This window comes from Drosophila sechellia, chromosome 3L (assembly GCF_004382195.2).
Source record: "Drosophila sechellia strain sech25 chromosome 3L, ASM438219v1, whole genome shotgun sequence".
NCBI lineage: Eukaryota > Metazoa > Arthropoda > Insecta > Diptera > Drosophilidae > Drosophila > Drosophila sechellia.
The window spans coordinates 12,284,244-12,304,471 of record NC_045951.1 but is presented as its reverse complement, the minus strand read 5'-3'; the positions used below and the strand labels follow the sequence as shown (position 1 = coordinate 12,304,471).

The following is a 20,228-nucleotide window of genomic DNA, read 5'->3' as shown; positions in this document are numbered from 1 at the left end:
GCAAAGGAAAACTAATACTAACCTAGCAAATGGATAACCATTTGATATAATAACCAATATATAAACAACTTCAACAAATACCTTTAAATAGGCATAAAAAATAAAACATATGGTTATATATTTAACGCATATATCTTAAATATCCCTAAGTTTGTTTTGTTAATAGTAAGCTATAGTAAATAGCGATCATTCAATATCAAGTACAAACTAAAATATTACTTTATTTATTAATGGAATAAAGAACCTTAAGACCTTTTCTTTCTTTGCTTGAAACCATGGAAAGTCACTGTATAATATGATGTAAGAAAACAGCCCATTAAATTTGTGTTGCTCTCAAACACCTCCAGCTAACTACAAACTCCGATCTCAAGTATTTAGCCCACAAGGTGCCAGCGATCGCGGAGGCATTCCAACACCCGGAGCCTAATGTGGCCTAATGGTCATAATTATTTTAGCTTGTCTTATCAATGGCAGTTGTCTAAATATACATTTGTATACGCGAGTGTGCCGCACATGATGTCAAGAGTAATCAGCTGCCTTGACAAAGGTGTCTGTCTGTCCATTGGTGCGGCTTGGATTGGATTGGTCCCACATATTGTGGGCGCTTTTAGTTTGGAATCTTTTTTTCACTTTTTTGGATTTCTTCTTGCGTAGTTTAATTCCGCGTTTCTTCAAATTTCTGGGACACCAGAGACCCAACAGATCCACCAGAGGTATGCTCATGATTGATGGCCCACCATACATGTCCATTAAATATGACTCTAAGCCGAGGCGTGCGGATCGTAATAGATGATGATGAAATGTCTTTTGGTTGGCTGTAATCAATTATTCAGGAAATCCATTGACAAATCGCATATATTGTCTGCGAGAAAAGCTTCCAGTGCTTCCAGCTTCCAGTATTGTTCCAAAACTTTTAAAATTTGTTTATTAAAAACCAACTTTTGATGATCACTTTGATATTTCTTTTACCTTAACTAGGGGAATAAGGGGAAAGTAAGATGATCTTCATAATAATCTCATGTCTTAAGAAACCTAACTAATTAACACAATATTTTGAGTACATATGTAGCTAATGTTGGATACCTTCCAACAGTAATCAAGATAGCAGTTTATGAAATTTACTTAATTAAATGATTTAATTGGGATTTCCTCAAGTTAACTTCCTTTAAGCCAAACACTCCGCCCAAGATCTGTGGCCATAAAGCAGGCGCTGCTCATTGAGTTAAGTCCATAACTCACGCACACAAATCGCAAGAATGCGGAATCTCGAAGGATGGCATTAGGGAAATTAGCATACGCCATCAAGTATACGCCCTCGTGTGCGCTGTTCCTTTGGCAGCAGCAGGAGCAGCCGGAATAGACAGACTACACACTCATGTCACGATGCAATTTCAGGATATTAATTGTTATAGTTGCGAGATGTGTCTGCTTGAATTGTTCCTGAGGCCTTTGTGCGTTGCAACGAATTTCTAATCCTGTTGAAAACAAACGCATCGCATCGCATCGCCCATCCAGCCAACCAGCCAGCCAGGCTCTGTCAAAATCAGAAAGTGGCGGAGGCCGGAGCCAGGATTCAGGATGCAGAGAGTCCTGCCATCTCGGCACTGCACTGACACAAGGATTTCCGTACATGACAAGCGGCAGCTATAATTTATAGAAGCTGCGTAAGTAAGCTGCGTTGCTGGCAAGGATGCAGCATCCAGGGGAAAGGGTTGCTCCTTAGTCCTTGGAGCTTGGAGCTTGGGGTTGGTCCTTGTTTGCCATCGGAAGACGGTGGCTTGGATGCTGGATGCTGTGTATTTGTTCTCGTCTTGTTTCACTTAAATGACACTTTGCATTCTTGTAGCATCTTGAAACGCACAGCCACCACCGAAAATGTGCCCATTCCTAAACATTTTCCTCGATGAAAATGCCTTGTCTATTCCAGTAGAATGTCGGCATCTTCGCTGGAATTTTCCCTTCATTATGCCGGGGCAAATTTGTGTTCTTGGTATTTTATAATTGAGTGTGAATACTTGCGATTAATATGAAAATTTGTGAAAATTTAATAAAATATCGTACACGATTTCCGGCTCAATAACGTTGAATGCAACTAATTGCTTGACCAGCATCAAGTATTTAAGCCGACTTTAGATAAGAGAAAGCGGCTTAGGCTAAGCCATTTCTATTGTTTATGCCCAAGACGCACGAACATTGTGTTTGTTTGGCTTAAATATTTGCGAATTAAAGGCGAACCGAAAATTGTTAGTTAGCATTGCAAATTTATACAACATATTTGCTCACAGCTACGCTACGCTGAATTATCAAATGTATTTCATGAGAGCACACAATTTGTTTTTATTTTTTAGCATAAAGGCTTATTGCATTTCGGCTTGCAATAGAATAAATATATTTGTTGTGTTTGAAAGTAGGTTGAATAATCCATTACGGATTAACTATATCTATAATCATTACTAACAGTGCATTTAATCCTAGTTTATAGATATACACATTTGTGTAGTGTATTACTGTATTATTTTTTAAATATATATAAATATTTATTGCAATATTCATTCTACTTTAATGTTGCATATTGGTAAAGAGCAAATGAAATGTTTGTTATTTAAATGATACAATTTAATGGTTTTTTGGGTACTTAATGACTGAAAATAAAAAAACCTTAGGCACTAATTTAATATGCGATTAGACAAGAGGCTAGAGAGATGAGGTTCTCTTAAATCAACTCAACCGCTTAACGTTTTCGACACATCGAACAAAAAGAAAATTGATGTGCCATTCACTTGGATCCCATGACATTAGAAGAGATGCCCCTTGATGCCACTTGACCATTTTCCAGGTCCCAAATCCCAATCCCAATGCCCGTCAAGATTTCTTTTAGGCATAGGAGAAGGCAACTAATCACAAATACGACTGGTACCTACTACTGCGACTGTCAATAATAAATTACCATGATTTTCACATGGTGTTGAAGGATTGCCCACACACGACACTCCATTGCCATATCTACGTATACTTGGAAACGCGGCTCGAGATCGGCTGAATCCGACTGTGAATCTGAAGCTGAATCGAAGACTGGAACTGGAAAGCAAATGCGACAAGTTTCCAAATGGGTAACAATTTTCAAAGTGATTAATTCGCCTGCTGGCTGACTGCCAACGAGCATTCGGCCATTGGATTGATTTATGGCCGCAAGACGTTAAGTGGATGCAAGATAAGTTAACTGTCGTATATCCTCGCCGCTGGTGACCAAATCCCAACCGATCCCCGATCCGATCCGATTCGATCCCCCAAACAATACCGGGAATGTCGAGTGGCTGCAACCGGCGCGATCCCATGGTTTATGACCCATAAACGAGATCGCTTCACAAGCGCGGCACTGCGAAGGATCTTCTATATGGTAAGCTGTACCATGATATGGTATGGCATGGTTTGGTATGGTATCATACCTCTTGGCTGCGATTAGTTTACGCGGCTTACTGATTGGCCCCCTGTGTAATGGGTAAATTTTATGCCCAGCGCCGGTCATTTAGCATTGTAAAACAGGCCATAAAGCGTGGCTCTGGGAACTGAATGGAACGGAACAGTTTGGCTTTGGATCGGTACTAATATCCCGCTGATGGCCACATAGAATTAGTGGGCTAAAACGTTTAAGAAATTTGTTGCCGCTGATGTGAGTGAGTGAGTGTGGCGCTCGGCATGTGGCTCTTAAAACTGCAAGTACCTGTCCGTTGTCCACATATGTATGGTATGTACTTGTTTGTTACATCGTGTAAACTGTGTCAAACGAAACCAAATTAATCACTTGCACTTACAAATACTCGTATTGGCCATCATCGCGGCTAATTCGACTGAATCATCGCGGCGGAATCACTTGCGCCTTCGTTGGCTGTCAATTTCAATTGAATTGGCAATTTGTTGCATAATCGAGCCACTGCTAAATGTTAATTTATCAAACGGCGATAGTCGTTACAAATTGTTATCCCCATAAAAGCCAACTTCCCCATACACACACACACACAATTGCAACGCGTTTCAGGTAGAAGCCCACGAACACAATCCCAAAGATGCCGGCTTTTCGGTTTGCAATGGTTTGCTATGGTTTGGCTTGGTTTGGTTTGGATTGGTATGGGTTTGGAATGGGTTGGTTTTGTCTCGCATGCGGACAGCAGCATTTTCCATGTCCACGGCATTTGACAATTTCAGCGTCAATTCGGCAGAAGCCTACACTCGCCAAAAAATCACACTTATTCAGAGAAGGAAATAAGAATTAAAAAAAAAATATTCAAATCATTTCACTAAACTTCATCTGTATCTGCTTACTTATTTATTAATCATATGTATTTTTAATAAAGTTTAATACTCTTCATAATCTTAAGACCTCGCTATATAAAAAATATATTTTCTGGATATCGTACAAATATTTAAAGTTTAGCACAAATCCAGCCAAGACTTAAAATAAATATAAAGAAAATCTCAGAATGCTATGAGTTTTTTAACTACGCTGTATAAAATATTAGTACTTTGTTTTCCTGATTTTTTGCCCTAAGTTTAAGCAATAAGCTAAATAATTATGGCCAGAAGTGTTTGTTATATATAAATGCGCTTGTTCACTGTCATATTTATTTTGAAAGCCAGTTGTAGTTGTCGCTGAACTATAACAAGTGTTCGAACTATAAATTGATGTAAAACAATGCAAATGAGTATAAATGTAATTAGCAATAATTCGAGAAAAAAAACGCGACACGAAAATAATTAAAAAATCAATAACGAGAGGAATGTGCTGAAATGTGTGTACAAAAATGGCAATTACCAAGCAACAAAGTTTTTTTCTTATTGCGAAAATGTTTGTACATCTTGCTAATTGTCCAATATGTTATTAAATTAAAGTATAGAGATGGAAAAAACTACTTCTTTAATAAATAAGTGAAAAGATTTAAGCCAAGTACTTACTTAAGATGTTGTCATTACGAATAAAATCAAATTCGCACCATATAACCCGAAACCATATTGAAAACACTTTAAATATTTCATGATTATAAAGAATTTTATTAAACGATTTAAAATTATTTAGATTATGTGTTCCATATAGACGAAGTGTTTAGTGTGAAGTCTGTTAGACAATGAAAAACGTATCACAGTTTACAATCTTAATGCGCTAGTTAAGTTTAGTATTTTTAAGTTTTTAGCCTAAGCTTACATTGCAGTTGTCAGAGGAGAAACATTTGATCTGGTACTCTAGATACTCTTAGATACATAGATGCATAACTTGAATGAAACTTGAAGTTACTTAACGCGCTAAACGGCTATAGTTAATATTACACAATCCGTCCGATTCTTGCACGATCCCATAAAGTGGCTATATATGGTACTATATCCGATTAGTTGGTGAACTTCTTGAAGAGCGGCTTGAACATGGCCTCATTCCTTTGCAGCTGCGGCGATGAGGAGCTGCTGCTGCTGCTGTTCCCGCTGCTGTAGTCATCACGCGGCGAGTACTCCCCCAATCTGGCCGAGAAGTTCATCGGGTAACCGCTGGCGGGGAAGCCAAAGGCGTTACTGCTGCGACAGGTAGCGGTCATAGGGACTTGAGAAGCGGTAGGCAGGAGACTCAAAGCTCCGCTCAGCACCTTCATATTCGGCGGAGTTTGGGGTGGAGTATCTGGTTGGGCTTCGAGAAACCCCATCGCCCGCTGACTCGCTGTGGATTGAGATTGCTGCTGCAGTTGCTGCTGCAGCTGCTGCTGCGGATGCCGATTGTGGAACTGCAGCGGTATTGGTCCGCTCGAACTTCCCGTAGTATGGATGGTAGCGCCCTGCTGCAACTGCTGCTGCTGCGGCTGCTGCTGCTGCGGGGGCATATTGCTGTAGGGGATACTGTTGTTCGTAGTATGCAGCTGCTGGGTCGTAGCCCCTAGAAAACCCCCGTAGGCCGTGGTGTGCGGCCTCAGGTATGGAGCTGCGGCCCCATTGAACAGCTGCTGATCTCGTCCTGCCTCCGATGCAGGATACTGGTGCTGCGCCTGCTGCTGCTGCTGTTGCTGCTGCTGCTGCTGCAGCGGCATCGATTGGTGACCCATGTAAGCCGGCGGCGGTGTCTTGCAGCCAACTGTGTCGGCCAGACTCCAGATCTTCGGCTTGGTAGCTGGAATCGGCACGCCACAGTCCCGGCCTAGCTGGTTTTTTGGATCCCCAAGATCCGTCTGCAGCTTGGAGCTCTCCCCATGAAATGGCAACATACCGCCCTGCTGGCCAGCCTGATAGTAAGCGGGATGCTGATGATGATACGGATGATAGCCACCGTGGTGGCCACTAGAAGAGCCACCTCCGCTGGGATAGCCACCACTACCACTACCTGCTGAGGGATAACCAAATCCAGCGCGCAGTATGTTCGCCTGGCCGAGGCACTTTTGGTCCTCATCTATGGCATCCTCCTCCTCTTTGGTCTCATCTGGTTGAAAGAAACAGCAGCTGTAAGTATGTTAGCCTTGGAAACCCCCTTACCTTTGGCCAAACTGCCACTGCCTTGACTGCCCTTGCTCGGCTCCAGATCCTCCTTGTCCTTCTCATCGTCCGACACCAAGGCGTCATCATCGTCATCCGTGCGATTCTTGGGCTCCCACGTCATCTTGTTCTCCTTCTTCAGTCGCCGACGCGCATTGGCGAACCACGTGGACACCTGGGTGAGGGTCATCTTGGTGATGATGGCCAGCATAATCTTCTCACCCTTCGTGGGATATGGATTCTTCTTGTGCTCATTCAGCCAGGCCTTCAACGTGGCCGTGGATTCCCGCGTGGCGTTCTTGCGACGAGCAGCCAGGTCGTAACTGGCTCCATAGCTGGAATTAGAAACAAGCAATCCTCTGTTTAGGGAACAGATGCCACCAACATTATCGTATTCATATATTTAATGGCTTTTTATTTGGTATATTAATAAAAAATATTTATAAGGAATGTGCTTTCAAAATAAAAGACTTCGATTCTTAAAATATCTATTCAAATGAACCTATTCTAATAAATAGTATCTATATTGCTATGTATGGTTGGGTAAGCTTGAAACTAAAGTAAAATTTAAGTCCATTAATGTATCTATATCTATGCTTTGTATTCTTTGATAAAATTGCAGTAGTATTATCTTTCTAATTGCGAGAACCCAAAAAATCGTGGCAGCAACGAAACATGGAAATTCATTAAAAATGCGGAAAACTCAAATTGATGTTTTCCTACAACCTACCACTGTTCACCCCCCCAGGAGCTGCGCGTTCTCGTCCTGGCAGTGTAGTACAACGTCAAAATATTGTAAAACATAGTTGTGAAACAGGGCATGGCCACAAAAAGCAACAACATTCGACTGGGAACGGGAACAGCGTCTCCGGCAATAACGAGGAGGACAAGTGGGTGCAACCGGGTGATCCAGTTGTATCCACCACTCCGCCAGTTGCCGCCGGTTCACTTCGCCAGTGCACTTATCGCACATTTTTTCAACCCACCAGAGGCTGTGCGGGCATCTCCATCATCCGCCATTCGTCCTCTGCAATAATGGTCCTTTGGCTTGGTGGGTTGGCCTGCTCCTGCCCCCCCATCCAGAAGTTCCTAGCTAAATTAAGCCCCAACCCAGGCGAACTCCGCTGCACATCCGGCTCATCCGCTTTTCACTTTCGGGTTTTCCCCAAATCCTCCCAATCCCCCAATCCTCCTGCTTTATTTTGCATTTGGTCCTTTTTCATGGGATTTTTATGGAGCCACAATCAACAGTTTGTGTGCGGTGAATTTTACAACAAGATAAAGAACGAATCTCGGCCTCGCTGCCCGTCGAATGTAAATTCGACGTCCTTTCTCCTAGGTCCTTCTGCTTTTTTCCCCAACTTTTTTTCAATCTTTTTTTTTTTGTATCTCGATTGCGTGCAGTGTGCAGGATGTTCGTAGTGATTAGCACAAGAGTTTGAAGGAGGACTCGTGAATTTCCATTCGGGCAACTAACTACGGTGTATGTTCTCCCTACAATCTGCGTGTTTTTGGTTTCAGAAAGGACTACTTCAATAAGCAGATTGGTAGAAAAACGTTTTATGAAATATGCCAGAATTCCATATTTAGAAAAAAACTATTTTGAAAGGAAACTAACTAACTAACTAGAAGGGTACTAATTTAATATGAGGAACCAGAAAAGACTTGAAATGGTAGTATTGTGGATCATTACAAAAGAAGTTAAGAAAGATATATTGACTAAAGTATGATAAATTATATGGATAGTAACTATTCTGAATAAATGTTCACTTAGTCAGACGATCTATGCAAAGAAAAACTATTCAAAATAATAGTTCCCTACATAATAACAACCTAGATAGTTATATTGCGTTCGCTAAAGCGATCTTTCACTGTACCCCTCGTAGAGCCAGATTTGTCCAATAGCCGTGACCAGAGGTTGTGAAGCCCGTAATTTTCGGCACGTAACCCGGCTACATCGGCCAAAAGGCGGAGCTACATATACATATATCATATAGTCGGGCTATATGATTATCGCGTAGTTCGGTAGACGGATTCGACGGATCTGATGCGAGTGATACGCTTTGTGGGCTTTTTGTGCTGTTATGTTTTACAACCTAACAAACATCAATTTGTCCGTAATTGGCACGCATCCTATTTTTGTATTCGCCATATAATTGCAGTGCCCGCCGATGTGCATGTGTACATACATGTGTGTCTGCGTTCTTTTGGCATAACTCGTAAACAAAATAAAAAATGCAACAACAACAGAGCAAAAAAATGAAAATGATTTGGCTGCTGTTGCTGGCGGGCCATAATCTTGTTAACAAATCACATTCTTGTTCACACAAACACACGGACACGGCTATATGGCCACATATAGCCGCATATAGCGGTCGGCCGAATGGGCCGCTTATTAGTTTTAGACCGGCTTACACCCATTTACATTTCAGCTTTTGTACGACCAGCCACATGCAATTTGGTTGGGAGCCAACAATTACGGCGGCCATTATCTCCGAGTTGCGATTTTCACTGGCTCGCATTTCGCATTTCGAACAAATAACGCTGCCGCTGCCAGCACAAATGACATTGGCTCCCGTGAGCAGACACGTTTCATGCCTGTCACTGGGTAATTACGTTGCCTGTCATTCCACCAAAAACCACCCACCCATCCAGCCATCCAACCACCCACTCGCCACCTCCTGCCCCTGTCCATGCAATTGCCATCTGCCAGACAGATAGACCGGCTGACTGTCTGTCAGTCAGTCAGGCATTCAGTCAGTCAGATTTTCCACCTTTCCAGCGAGTTTCCCGCTCCGCAGTTTCCCACTCCATTGCCAATTTGTGACAATGAGCAAAACAAAGCGCAACCGTTGCTCTCTTAAATGTTTGTCAACCCGTGAATGTGAAAACGCCTACGCACAGAAAAAAAATATCACTTAACATTAAATAACAAAATACAGTTATAATGCTCTATAATTATATATAAATTAGTTTCAAAGCATTATTCCAGATTTAGGTGCAATTGTCGTAGAAAAAAAAACAGTAGTATTTTTGTAAAAAAAATCAATCAAGATTTTCCAAGTCAATTATTATCTTTAAAACAATAATCAATCAGTGCTTTCCAACAATATTAAATTCAATCCACATTAACTAACACTGCTCAACATGAACCTTAAATTCAGGACAAATAGATTTACAAGCTCGCACTAAACTAACAAGCTGTGCAATTGTTTGACATTTTAAGATGATGATTTTTTGATATCAATATTATTAAAATAATTCTTATTACGCCCCACTTTTGATTAAGTTTTTCGCACAGTGTACTGCACATACAGGTCTTAGTACATACAAACACCGGTAGATTGGCAAGTAGGTGCGTATGTACTGCCGCTCAATATGGCGGCCAACATGGCGTTCATTTGCGGCTCACACCTACCCGTCCCTCGGCCCCTCCTCCTACCGACCGACCGACCGACCGCCCTGCCACCTGCCCCTTCCCACTGCCATCCCCCCTCACCAGTGCACCCCCTCCAATCAACATGCATCGCTTACAACTCACTCACTCATTCATTCACTTAGCTGCAGCTCGATTTCATGGGCTTTCCGCACGCAAGCCGGGCCCAAACGAAAGCGAACCCCCTCCACCAAAGCCCCCGTACCGCACCGATCCAATCCGACCGTCCAGAGTCGACCAAACCAAACCAAAACCGTCCAAACCAAACCGTCCAAGCCGACGGTCCAACGGGAAGCCGCAGCCGTTGCATGCCACTCAGTCTTTCAGGCTTTCAGTCGGCTCTTCCCCCGACTTGGGTTCGGAATGAGCGGGGACTATGGACTGGGGACTCATGCTTTCTGTCCATCGAATCACTCCTGTACTCTGCATATGTATGCACATATATGTGCGTACGCACTTGTGTGTGCACCCACGTGTGTACATACTTGGGGCTTAATGTATGTGCATGCACAACAACAAATTCTCCATGTTTTTTATATGCTCAAAATATTTATTTAATAGGTGCTAATTATACGGCACATTCCAGAAAATCACGCACTTACACGGCGAAGTAAAGTGGAGTGAATTCTGCTCAATTCATTCATTTTTTTTTTTTTAATTTTATAAAACTGTCCAAAAATGCAGACGAACCAATTGCTTGAATTAATTTCTTATAATAATTAAGTAAAAACTTTGCAAAAATTGTTACTTTTGATTTTTCAGTTCTTGAAGATTTTTAAAAAATTTTAAAAAGTTGTGAACTTTCTTTCAGTGCAAGCCACACATATGTACATATACTTTTGAAGCGCACTGTGTGTTGTGCGTTGTGCGCACTGGCGTGCAATTAACTGCTATTATTTTTGCAGCAATCATAAATAAATAATTTCGCGCTCTCATACAGTTTCGAACAATTCAAATTTTATTATCGCCCGTCCCTGCGGCAATTGCGCCATTTCATTGGGCGGGGGGAAAAGCTGCGGGGGGAAAGTCGTAGGAAAACGCAGGAAAATTGAGCAGAGCAAGGGCAACGCAGCCGACGCAGGCAATTAAATTCAAATCAATTTCAAGTACTCGCAAATATTTTGTAATTAATTATGGGAGCACCAAATTGCATTTGATTTCGCACAACCCCATCTATTTAAATTGGGCTAAAAGGCTTTCTATCTATTTTCTATTAGAAGCAATTAATTATGGCTCAGACGAATTTTGTGGCACCGCGCCACGCAATTGCTGCCACGTTTTTATTTGCGAAAACTAATTAAATTAAATGAATTTAAATTTAATGAAATAATGCTTACCCGTAGGCCGACATAGGATCGTAGGAGTAGTAGCCCGTTGTGGGCTGAAGTCCAGCCGAGGTCCAAGCTCCCATTTCCGGACCCGCGCCCGTGTCCTTCAGTCCGTACGGATTGCTCTGGAAAACGATGGTTGAATTGGTTGATTCAGTTGGAGCATGGAATTGAGTTATTAGCGCACACGGCATTTTCCCACACTTTTCGAAGTTGACAATTTTGTTAACATGGAATCTATAATTTGGCAACATATTTCGCCGGTCGAACAAGCAAATGCCCAGATGTTGGCCATATTTTAGAGCCAAAGATACACGGAACGATACAGAAAAATACATAATTTAAGCCAGACAAAATTCGGGTATTAGGTATTTGGTATTATCTAAGTCAGAGCGCCGATTATTGTTATTAGATTTGAAAGCGCTTAAGTCCGTAAAAAAGCCCGGCACTTTGAATTTTAATTTGGCTCGGTTTCTGTTTGTGGCACGCTGCGATTTATGCCCTCGGAAAATGACAGCCGGATTTATGAGCGACAACTATTGGCCAGATCGCCGTCCAATCTGGTTGGCCCTGTCGAGCCGGGCTTTTGTGTGAGCTCTTGATTTATGAAATGGTATTAACATTTTTAATTGCTTAACATCATGTATGCCGTTGTTTATTAATTTTTCACCCCACCCCCTTTCTTTCGGTCTTTATGGCCAGAAAACCGCCGCCGCCGCCGAGTGACAAATATATTTATCAAAATGTCGTAAAAACATATAAATATATATACGAACAGGTATTGGATTTATTTGCCCAATCGAATCGAATCGAATCGTGGGGAAATGTCAGAAGTGAGATTTTGCTAGATCCCTGCCCCCCCAAAAAAAAAAAGGAAATGAACTCGGTTATTAACACCTCCGAAATTCGAAATTCCGGCGACATCTTATCGTGGCAACTCCGAGATATTTTCTTAATTAAAAGAATGCTTCTCTGACGACCGATAAAAAAGACACTCGCTCAGGTGCTTGCCAGAAAAAAAAAATAAAGAAAAAACAAACCAAAATACAAAAAAAAATGAGAGAAGAAAAATAAAGAACGAATGAATTTCCTGTTGTTGTAAATAACAATTTAACATGACACTTTGGTGGCTGCCGCTGACGTTCCCGCCCCATATTCTTCGCTTTTCCTCTCTCCTTTCCCGGGGGTTTCCCTTTTCCGAAGGAGGTTTTCTTTGAAGTACTCGTCGCGAGCCGCCCAAGTTGATTAGACCCCGTGTTCGTCCATATTAATTAGATCGTTCAAACTAATGTGCTTATTACAGCACTCGTAAACATCGGGCAAATACTGTTGACAAAGTCGAGACAAGTGTCTGAGGATTTCTCGAAATTGGGAGCAATTTATGAAACGTGATTGTTTAAACTGGGGGAGAGTTATTGTGGCTAAGAGCGTATAAATATGCTAGGGAAAATCCTAGGTATTTATGGAATTTTCAATGAATATGAAAGCAATATTATATTTATAAAAAGGTGGCTAATGAACTGATCAACTAGAAATTAGTATTTAAAATACTTTTGACCAAACCTTATGCACATATTCGTTATGTTTCTTAATGCTTTTCAAATGGAAGTCACTTCTAGCTGCTTTTACAAATTAAGAGGTTCGATTAAAAATTGCCAACACATTTGCGGCAAATAGTCGAGATACCAAAATCGTGCACACAAGCTACTCCGATGAAAATATTTATCTGGTGTGCGATGGCGGCAACATGATGTCCTTATACAACATTTGCTCGGTTATTTGGTCACTTCTAGCTAAGCCTATCCATCTCGGGCAGTTAGTTATTTGCCAAGGCTAAATACTGTCCACATTGTTGTTATACATATTGTTGCCAATTTTGTGTGTTTGTTTGTTTGCGTTGGCCTTTCATTCAGGCCAGCAGCCCGAAAAGCAAAGCAAAAGCAAAGCAGCAGCAAGCACAGTGTGCTGTGCTTCAGTCATGCTGTGCTCGCTCGTGTACATTTCAGCGGTCACTTAGAGACACAGTTGGGGGCAAAATAATAAGGTTAAAATAAAAAAAAAAGAAATTTGAAAAATTAGTTAAGCATTAACATTCATCATAAATTATTAAGAAATCATTACGAATCAGCATAAAAAGTTCTTATAAAGAAAATATATAAAATAACAATTTTCTTATTACAAATTTTTAAAATCTTTCAAACATTATTTTATACGACAGTGTATTCAAATTTTATTAAATAAAATTACCTTTAAGGTAAATCTTTTTTTTTATGTTGGGCCATGTTATAAAAATTAATGCTTTTATTTAACTTTCAAGCCCATGCATTTATCTTAAAGCTGCCTATATGTTAACCAGAAATGTTCTCTTATTTTATAAATTACTGAGTTATTGAAATTTTTAAATTGTTGTTCAGGATATCCTGAAAATGTTTTGCTATTATAATAAATAGCTTTTGCAGGCAAAGTACTGCTATTACTATTTCTGCCCCCCACTGTGTGGGCGCTCACACACACACACATACACAGCGACATAAGCTCGATTAACCCACACATACACATACACGAAGAGAGTGGAGTGTAATTGAGGCCATGGGGCGATATGTTTTGTTACCAATGATTTTGCCTTTCTTTATGCAAAGTATCGAATATCGCAATGGAAGTCGGCAGTTGTCAGTTTGCAGGGAACCGGCGGAGTAAACGGGCTTATAAATTAGGTAGATGGATAGACGGCGATAGAAAAGGATTGGCCATTGGTTAGGGGGGATGGATGGGTATAGGTATGGCTATGGAATTGAGCCGCAGGGAAACTAAACCCCCGATACGGAGCCAAATCAGGTTTGACTGAGCTTCAGTCAGCCATAATGATAATTCGATTTAGTCGACTGCATTGACAAGCCATCGATGTTGCTGCTTTGTAGCTTTGTTGTCGTTGTCGTTGTCGTTGTCGTTGTCGTTGTTTTTGTCTCCCTCCTAAGCTGCGGACAAAAGCCACTGACTACACAATTAAAGTCATACGTTGAGATAATCCATTTAGCCCTCTGGCCCATGGCTCTTGGCCAACACACTCGGAGAAATAAATAGAACCATTTTATGTTAAATTAACTAATTGATTGATGACAAAAATATCATTACACGAACTCGCTTTATGCCAAAGGTCTATAATAGATTTACCACAATAATTATTTAAAAAAAAAACTAAGCACAAATCTTATATAATTTATAAAACAATGCATAATTGTTACCTGGATTTTTGAATAAATTTCCTACTATTTTTGTAAACCTTTTTTGTCAAGTTTTAAATAATATTTTTGTCTATATAAGTTTTATGTTTGCTTCCCCCCTTACGTTGTTCAAGTGCACTCACCAGCGGCGAATAGAAGGCGGAGCTGTCCACTCCGATGCTCTGGTAGGGATTCTGGTCCGTGGAGGGGTACGGCGTTCCATAGACGCCGACGCTGGCCGCCGGTAGGCGGGAGTAGCTGGAGAGGGCGAGGCGCGCGGAGTCGTACTGGCAGGAGCAGACCGTCTGACCCGACACCGGGTCGGTCATTATGGGCCGCCCGTTCTCGCAGCATGATCCACCACCACCAGCACCACCAGCAGTGGGCGTCGTGCCCACGCCGTTGCCGTCCAGGGAGCCACCGGTTGCCAAGTCCGCTGGCCCTCCTGCGCCCGCCGAGGATCCACCTCCTGCTCCAACTACCGTCGCCGCATTCGAGTTCTGCGAAAGCGCATTGGGACTCAGCGCCCCCGAGGAGGCATCTCCGCCAGCGCCGCCCGGCGGCTGGCTGCCCTGACAATCCTGACCTCCCGTGGGGCTCATCGCCGGGGCGTTTGTCATCACCAGCGCCTCGTTCACATTCACATTCACGTTCGCGGAAGCGTCCTCCGTCGTCTGGGCACTCGGTGGCAGGAGCTGCAAGAGAGATCGGATGGGAATTGGCTCTTCAGTGCAAGTTCATCGCAAATTGAAACACCAATTCGGGGTTTCAGCCGCTCATCTTATGGGTATATTAAGTTGAATGCAAAGGGGAAAAATAAAGTTAATTTCTTTAATGCTTTAAATCATTTATTATTTAAATAAGTTTCTAATTAATTCCAGCGAATAATTCACTTTTCGTCATTAATAAAGGTATATAAAATAATTCAGATGTGAAATACTTAATTGATTTTACTCAACGGATAATGATTCAACCAGCTGCTAAACTAATGATGTCTAAAATCGAGTTGACATTATCGAAATCGTATTATACTTGTATCTACCCCTGCGCGCAGGTACTTCAAAACTCGAAAAGCAGACGACTGATAGCCTTAAGTGATATATAAACACACATCGCCACTGGTTTACATAACTAATGCATGTTAATCAAGGGGCCATTTTAATTTTTATTTCAAACACCAAAGGTCCGATGATCGAGAAATATTTTCCCTCGCCGGCAAAAGGGTCATTTTGAACACCTTATAGAGATACGAACCGCTGATAAAAACCCCAAACTCACACACACACTCGCAGAGGTGGGGCTTCCGAGAAACCCCCAATGATTGAAGAAAATATTTAATTTCGAAAACTGACAGTGTTTATCTGACAACATTTCGCCAATGAATTAGTTTATTGCGCTGCTCAAGTGATAAGATAGTTTTCGTTGATGGATCTTAAGAATGTTCCAAGCAAATGAATTCAGTTACTTATTTAGTGCTTTAAGCACTTGAATACTATTGTTTTTTAATTTTTTTAAATATATATAAGCCTCCTATTATAGTAAACTGAAGCATAACCCAAGAAAAGTTATAACTTCATAAGAAGATTCTCTTAAGTTCCAATACTTTGTACGTATTACTTAGAAAATTGAGAAGTAATTTAATAATTATCTAAACTATCCTTGAACAGCGCCATAAACTAGATGTCAACTTGTTCACCCAGCTGCGAGGATGGAAACCTGCCCGGGAATGGGATGACTCGCCTCCAATCGACGCCGCACAGGAAACGCACGTCCATGTATAATGGCTAATTTTCTGCAGCATAATGCCGGGTAAGTCATGCCAACTGCCGTACTGGAAACTTCATAAATATTGATGTCCGGCAATCTTGTTTACCCATCCCCCAGACATCAACGTACCATGTTGCAGACCATCATCCTCCTACTGAAGACACCAAATCCGCCTGAATCGCTGGGTAATTGCGAATTTAATTCGAAAAATCGACAGTAGGCACCCATTACAAGATGCATCGATAACATGTAAGCGAATATGGTGTTAACACACAATCAATGCCACTGGCAGGAAAGCGCAGAAGCTGGACGGGATTCATAATCCCGCGGCGATTAAGTTCCCTTAATCAATGGAGTGCAGTTCGGGATTGGCGAACTCCGCCGCAATGGCGGCCAGATCAATTACCCAGCAAATCGATTCCAAGTGCGACGGATCGGCAACGGGGGCAACCTGATGTGATGTCCTCCATCTTTTACAGTGGAGCCTCGCCTATGGCATGCGCCACTCACTTGGCAATTAATATGCAAAATGCGCCAAGCCCACGGAGCCAGTTCTCTTGGGGGCATTTTGAAAAAATGCCAGAAATCAATGAGGGTGTGGCAGCCGACGCCTATAGGTTCCCGCACCAGACCAGGCCGACTTTTTCGGACCCATCCAAGATCGATGTGGATATGGGATGCATGGAGTTGATGCAGATGGAGATGGAGTCGGGCAACATGCTGGCGAAGGCTTCTGAAAATTACCGCGGGCAATCTGCAAAACGAGCGGACTGCTTCAATTTCCTCACAGTCTGCAATCTGTAAACTGAAGTCTGGAAACTTGAAGTCTGGAAGTCTTGAAGCTTGAAGTCTGGAAGTTCTGAAGTCTGGAATCTGAAGACTTTAGTCTTCTGGGCGAAAATATCGACGCACCGAACCCATAATTAAGTTGAGTGCTCCGCCCGTTGGACAGCTACAAATTGATCGAAATGCCCAGCAAAAGGTCATAATATCTGGGCAGCAACAATTTTAGCCCGGCTAACACGGCTTCTGTGGCCAAATTCGCGGTCAAAACTTAAATGCAGCATAATTATTCCGCGTCATTAACATAATCTGACAATAGAACCAACTTCTTCGCCCGAAAATCGCAGTACATGCATATTATTTTATAATTATCAGATGCGATCGATTCGATTCGAGATTGATCCCCTCGAAATTCAGCAGGTGAGTGATCCACTAGAAGGTCGCTCAAGTCCAATCATAATTAATAAAGGAAAAACATATTTTTTTTTGAGTCGTGCTGGAGCGCTCAAATAATAGAATTTCGAGGCCAAGATCGCTGACTATATATAGGGACATCGTCGAAAAAATATATGAAAACGCACAGCCATTTATCAAAATTTTACAAATGAATGATTCAGTTGTTTTAGTTTTTTTTACTTATATTTTTTCTGTATTCCACCGTGCCGCGTGATTTTAATTAGTAAAAAGCAAATACATTTCGCTCGATCTGTATGGGAATGTTCGTTTAGCGATCGAAAGGAGGCAACGCGTTCCCAGAGTTTCTCGGCAAACGCAACAATATGAGAATTATGACAACTGATCTGATAGGCGACACCATATAGGGAGCTCTATGCGCCTGCCAGATTCCTCAGCTCCTTGAGCGAATGCATTATTCATGAGGCAGAGGACTCCATTCCAGCAGTACCTTTCCGCTCTCGGAGGAAGCGCCAGTGGTCCACTGGTCCACTCGTCCAGTGGGCCATGTGAATTGGCCACGTCTGCGGATGGAACGTGGAACTTTCGTTGTTGGCAGTTGGAGGATGCAGACGACGACGACGACGACTGGCAGGCGACAGTGCGCAGATAAGATCTGCTGGCCATGTGTGTGCCCAGTGAGCAGTAACCAGTAACCAGTACCAGTACCCAATGCCCAATGCCAGATACCCAACTTCTGAGTTGCACTGGCTTTGGAAATTTCTGTGAATCGCAAACGCAGCGATCTAATCGCAGCTTGTATCTCGTGGGTCCACCAAAGCGGCCAGGCTACCGCGATTCTGCATCCGAGTGCCTCCCCCGAAAATCTCCTCCAGATGACCAAGTTGATAGCACCGGACTATAAGCGCCACTTGGAGCCGCACTCCGCTCCACTCCCCAAACGCCGCCAATGTAAAGTAGATCAGAGTGGAGCAAAGTCATTGGTCCATCGATCGTGTTCGGTGGGATTCGGATGCTATCCTATCTGCCATCTCCAGATTCAATGGATGCTCCTCACGTAGCCAGGAGGGCATTCCCAGGGCCTGCCCTCAGCTGTCACTTTACGGTTATGAATTTTATGATTTACGATCGCCGCAATTGAATTTTATTGACTTTTCAACAGTTTCACCTGAGCGTGCCCCAATCGGCACCTCCCATCGTCTTGGCCTTCTGATTGCCAAGGCTTTTCCCTTTTCTCATTTTTTCTTTTCCTTTTTTTTACATTTTTTTTTTTTTTTGCTTTCGTTTTCGACTTTAGTTAATTGGACTCGTGTGGTCCGAAATGGGAAAGACGCCAGAGTTCTTCGGAGGAAGAACCAGGCAATTGGTAAGCAAGTATTATGGCCTGGGAAATTAAAGTTTAGCCCAGACAAACGCAATCAGGCCTTTAAATGACTTCTACCACATTTGTAATCCATCACCATATTTTACAAATATGTTTGTTGCACCTGCAACCGCGCAATTTTGTGCAACATCTTTAAAACAGCGAATGGTTTTTTGTGTGAATTTTGAAGGTTGACAAAAACGCCTGATTCCTCGGAGTGCCCTTTTCTCAGGCCATTTATCAGCCATCTGATTTATTATGGTTTTTTTTTTTGCTGGCCTGCCACCAATTTACTGTCATAAACATGGAAAAAGTTTGCCTCAAGCAGCCGTTTTTGCTGCTTAGTGAAAAGTCCAAAAGCGCTACAATCAAAGACTTTTAGCCGTTTTGCCCTATAGTGGGTCCTCAAGATCAAATAAGCGGATAACTTTGACTGGAGTCGGTGGAAGTACTCAGATGAAAGTTTGTGGTAAGGATCGCAAACTTAAAAGTTTTGTCTAAAAAAGTATGTGTATAAAATAGCAGCTTTTAGGAAATACAGTTTAGAAAACATATTTAGATATTACTCGCTAACGGGTTAAGTTTTAATGATAGAACGCAATCCAGAAAAGATAGTTGTAATTATAAATAGGCAAATTAAAAATGTATATGAATAAATATGATTTTACAACGCTTTTTGATTGTGACTTCTGTTTTTAATACCTCCAAACATAAAAATTATGAATCTTTAAGGCAATCACAATTACAATAATCAGTTATCAGTTGATTGTATCGTCGTATGAATAATATTGACTCTTAATAGGTTCCCATTTCCCCAGTTAATAGACATTTTCATTCCACTAGTTAACTTGAGATCTCCTGCGACTTAATGAATATGAATAACCATCCTATAGTATATACATCAAGATCAAAACTTAGTTAATTAGGAGACCCACCTGCGAGGCCGACGGAAAGCCTCCGTATCCGAATTGTGTGTAGGCAGCCATTTCACTATATGACTATACGACTATATAAGACCTAGTCTTAAGTTACTCTCTCTCTCTATCTCTCTCTCGCTCGTGGGCAGTCTGCTGAAGGATATATGGTGAAGCTGCTACATCAAATGATGTGCTTATCGGGGGTTAACAGCTCAGTTTCGATTGGGTCTGTTCACAGTGGGCACTGGCGATAACGACCATAACGACATTGGGCCATCCGAAGGTATCTCGTGGTTTTGTTAGGTATTTGCAGTTGTAGCTGTCACTTGTGTTGGATTTTTGTTTATATATATTTTATTTGTATTTTTTTTTTTCTGGCTAACAGCACTCGCAAAACGCGGCGGCAACGAAAAATCGACGAAATATCAACGGCAAAAACGCGGCGCTTCAGCACACGCTCCCTTTCAGATGTGCACCTTATAACGTTCGAACACGAAC

The 20,228-nt window shown here is 41.9% G+C and overlaps 1 protein-coding gene across 2 annotated transcripts; it reads right to left on the bottom strand.

Moving 5' to 3' along the window:
* Positions 1-5,025: 5,025 nt before the first annotated feature.
* Positions 5,026-20,228, bottom strand: LOC6605468 (homeobox protein araucan). Of its 2 annotated transcripts, none has more exons than XM_032718805.1 (5): positions 19,749-20,228; positions 14,630-15,181; positions 11,275-11,390; positions 6,502-6,860; positions 5,026-6,448 (listed from the first exon to the last, which is right to left on the bottom strand). In XM_032718805.1, exons 1-5 carry the CDS (start codon positions 19,797-19,799, stop codon positions 5,379-5,381), a joined length of 2,148 nt encoding a protein of 715 aa, XP_032574696.1. In that variant the 5' UTR covers positions 19,800-20,228; the 3' UTR covers positions 5,026-5,378. The 2 variants fall into 2 exon arrangements, with proteins under 2 accessions (XP_032574696.1, XP_002030301.2); XM_002030265.2 differs by having other exon boundaries at positions 6,502-6,836; positions 19,749-20,227.

What these genes read in the sequence shown, in the direction of transcription:
- LOC6605468 (XM_032718805.1), bottom strand. Translation starts at nt 19,799, where the DNA reads ATGGCTGCCTACACACAATTCGGATACGGAGGCTTTCCGTCGGCCTCG. An exon ending in GCTTTCCGTCGGCCTCGCAG is followed by an intron (nt 15,182 to 19,748) that starts GTGGGTCTCCTA and finishes TCTCTCTTGCAG; the next exon opens with CTCCTGCCACCGAGTGCCCA. An exon ending in GATCCTATGTCGGCCTACGG is followed by an intron (nt 6,861 to 11,274) that starts GTAAGCATTATT and finishes TTCCCTAAACAG; the next exon opens with AGGATTGCTTGTTTCTAATT.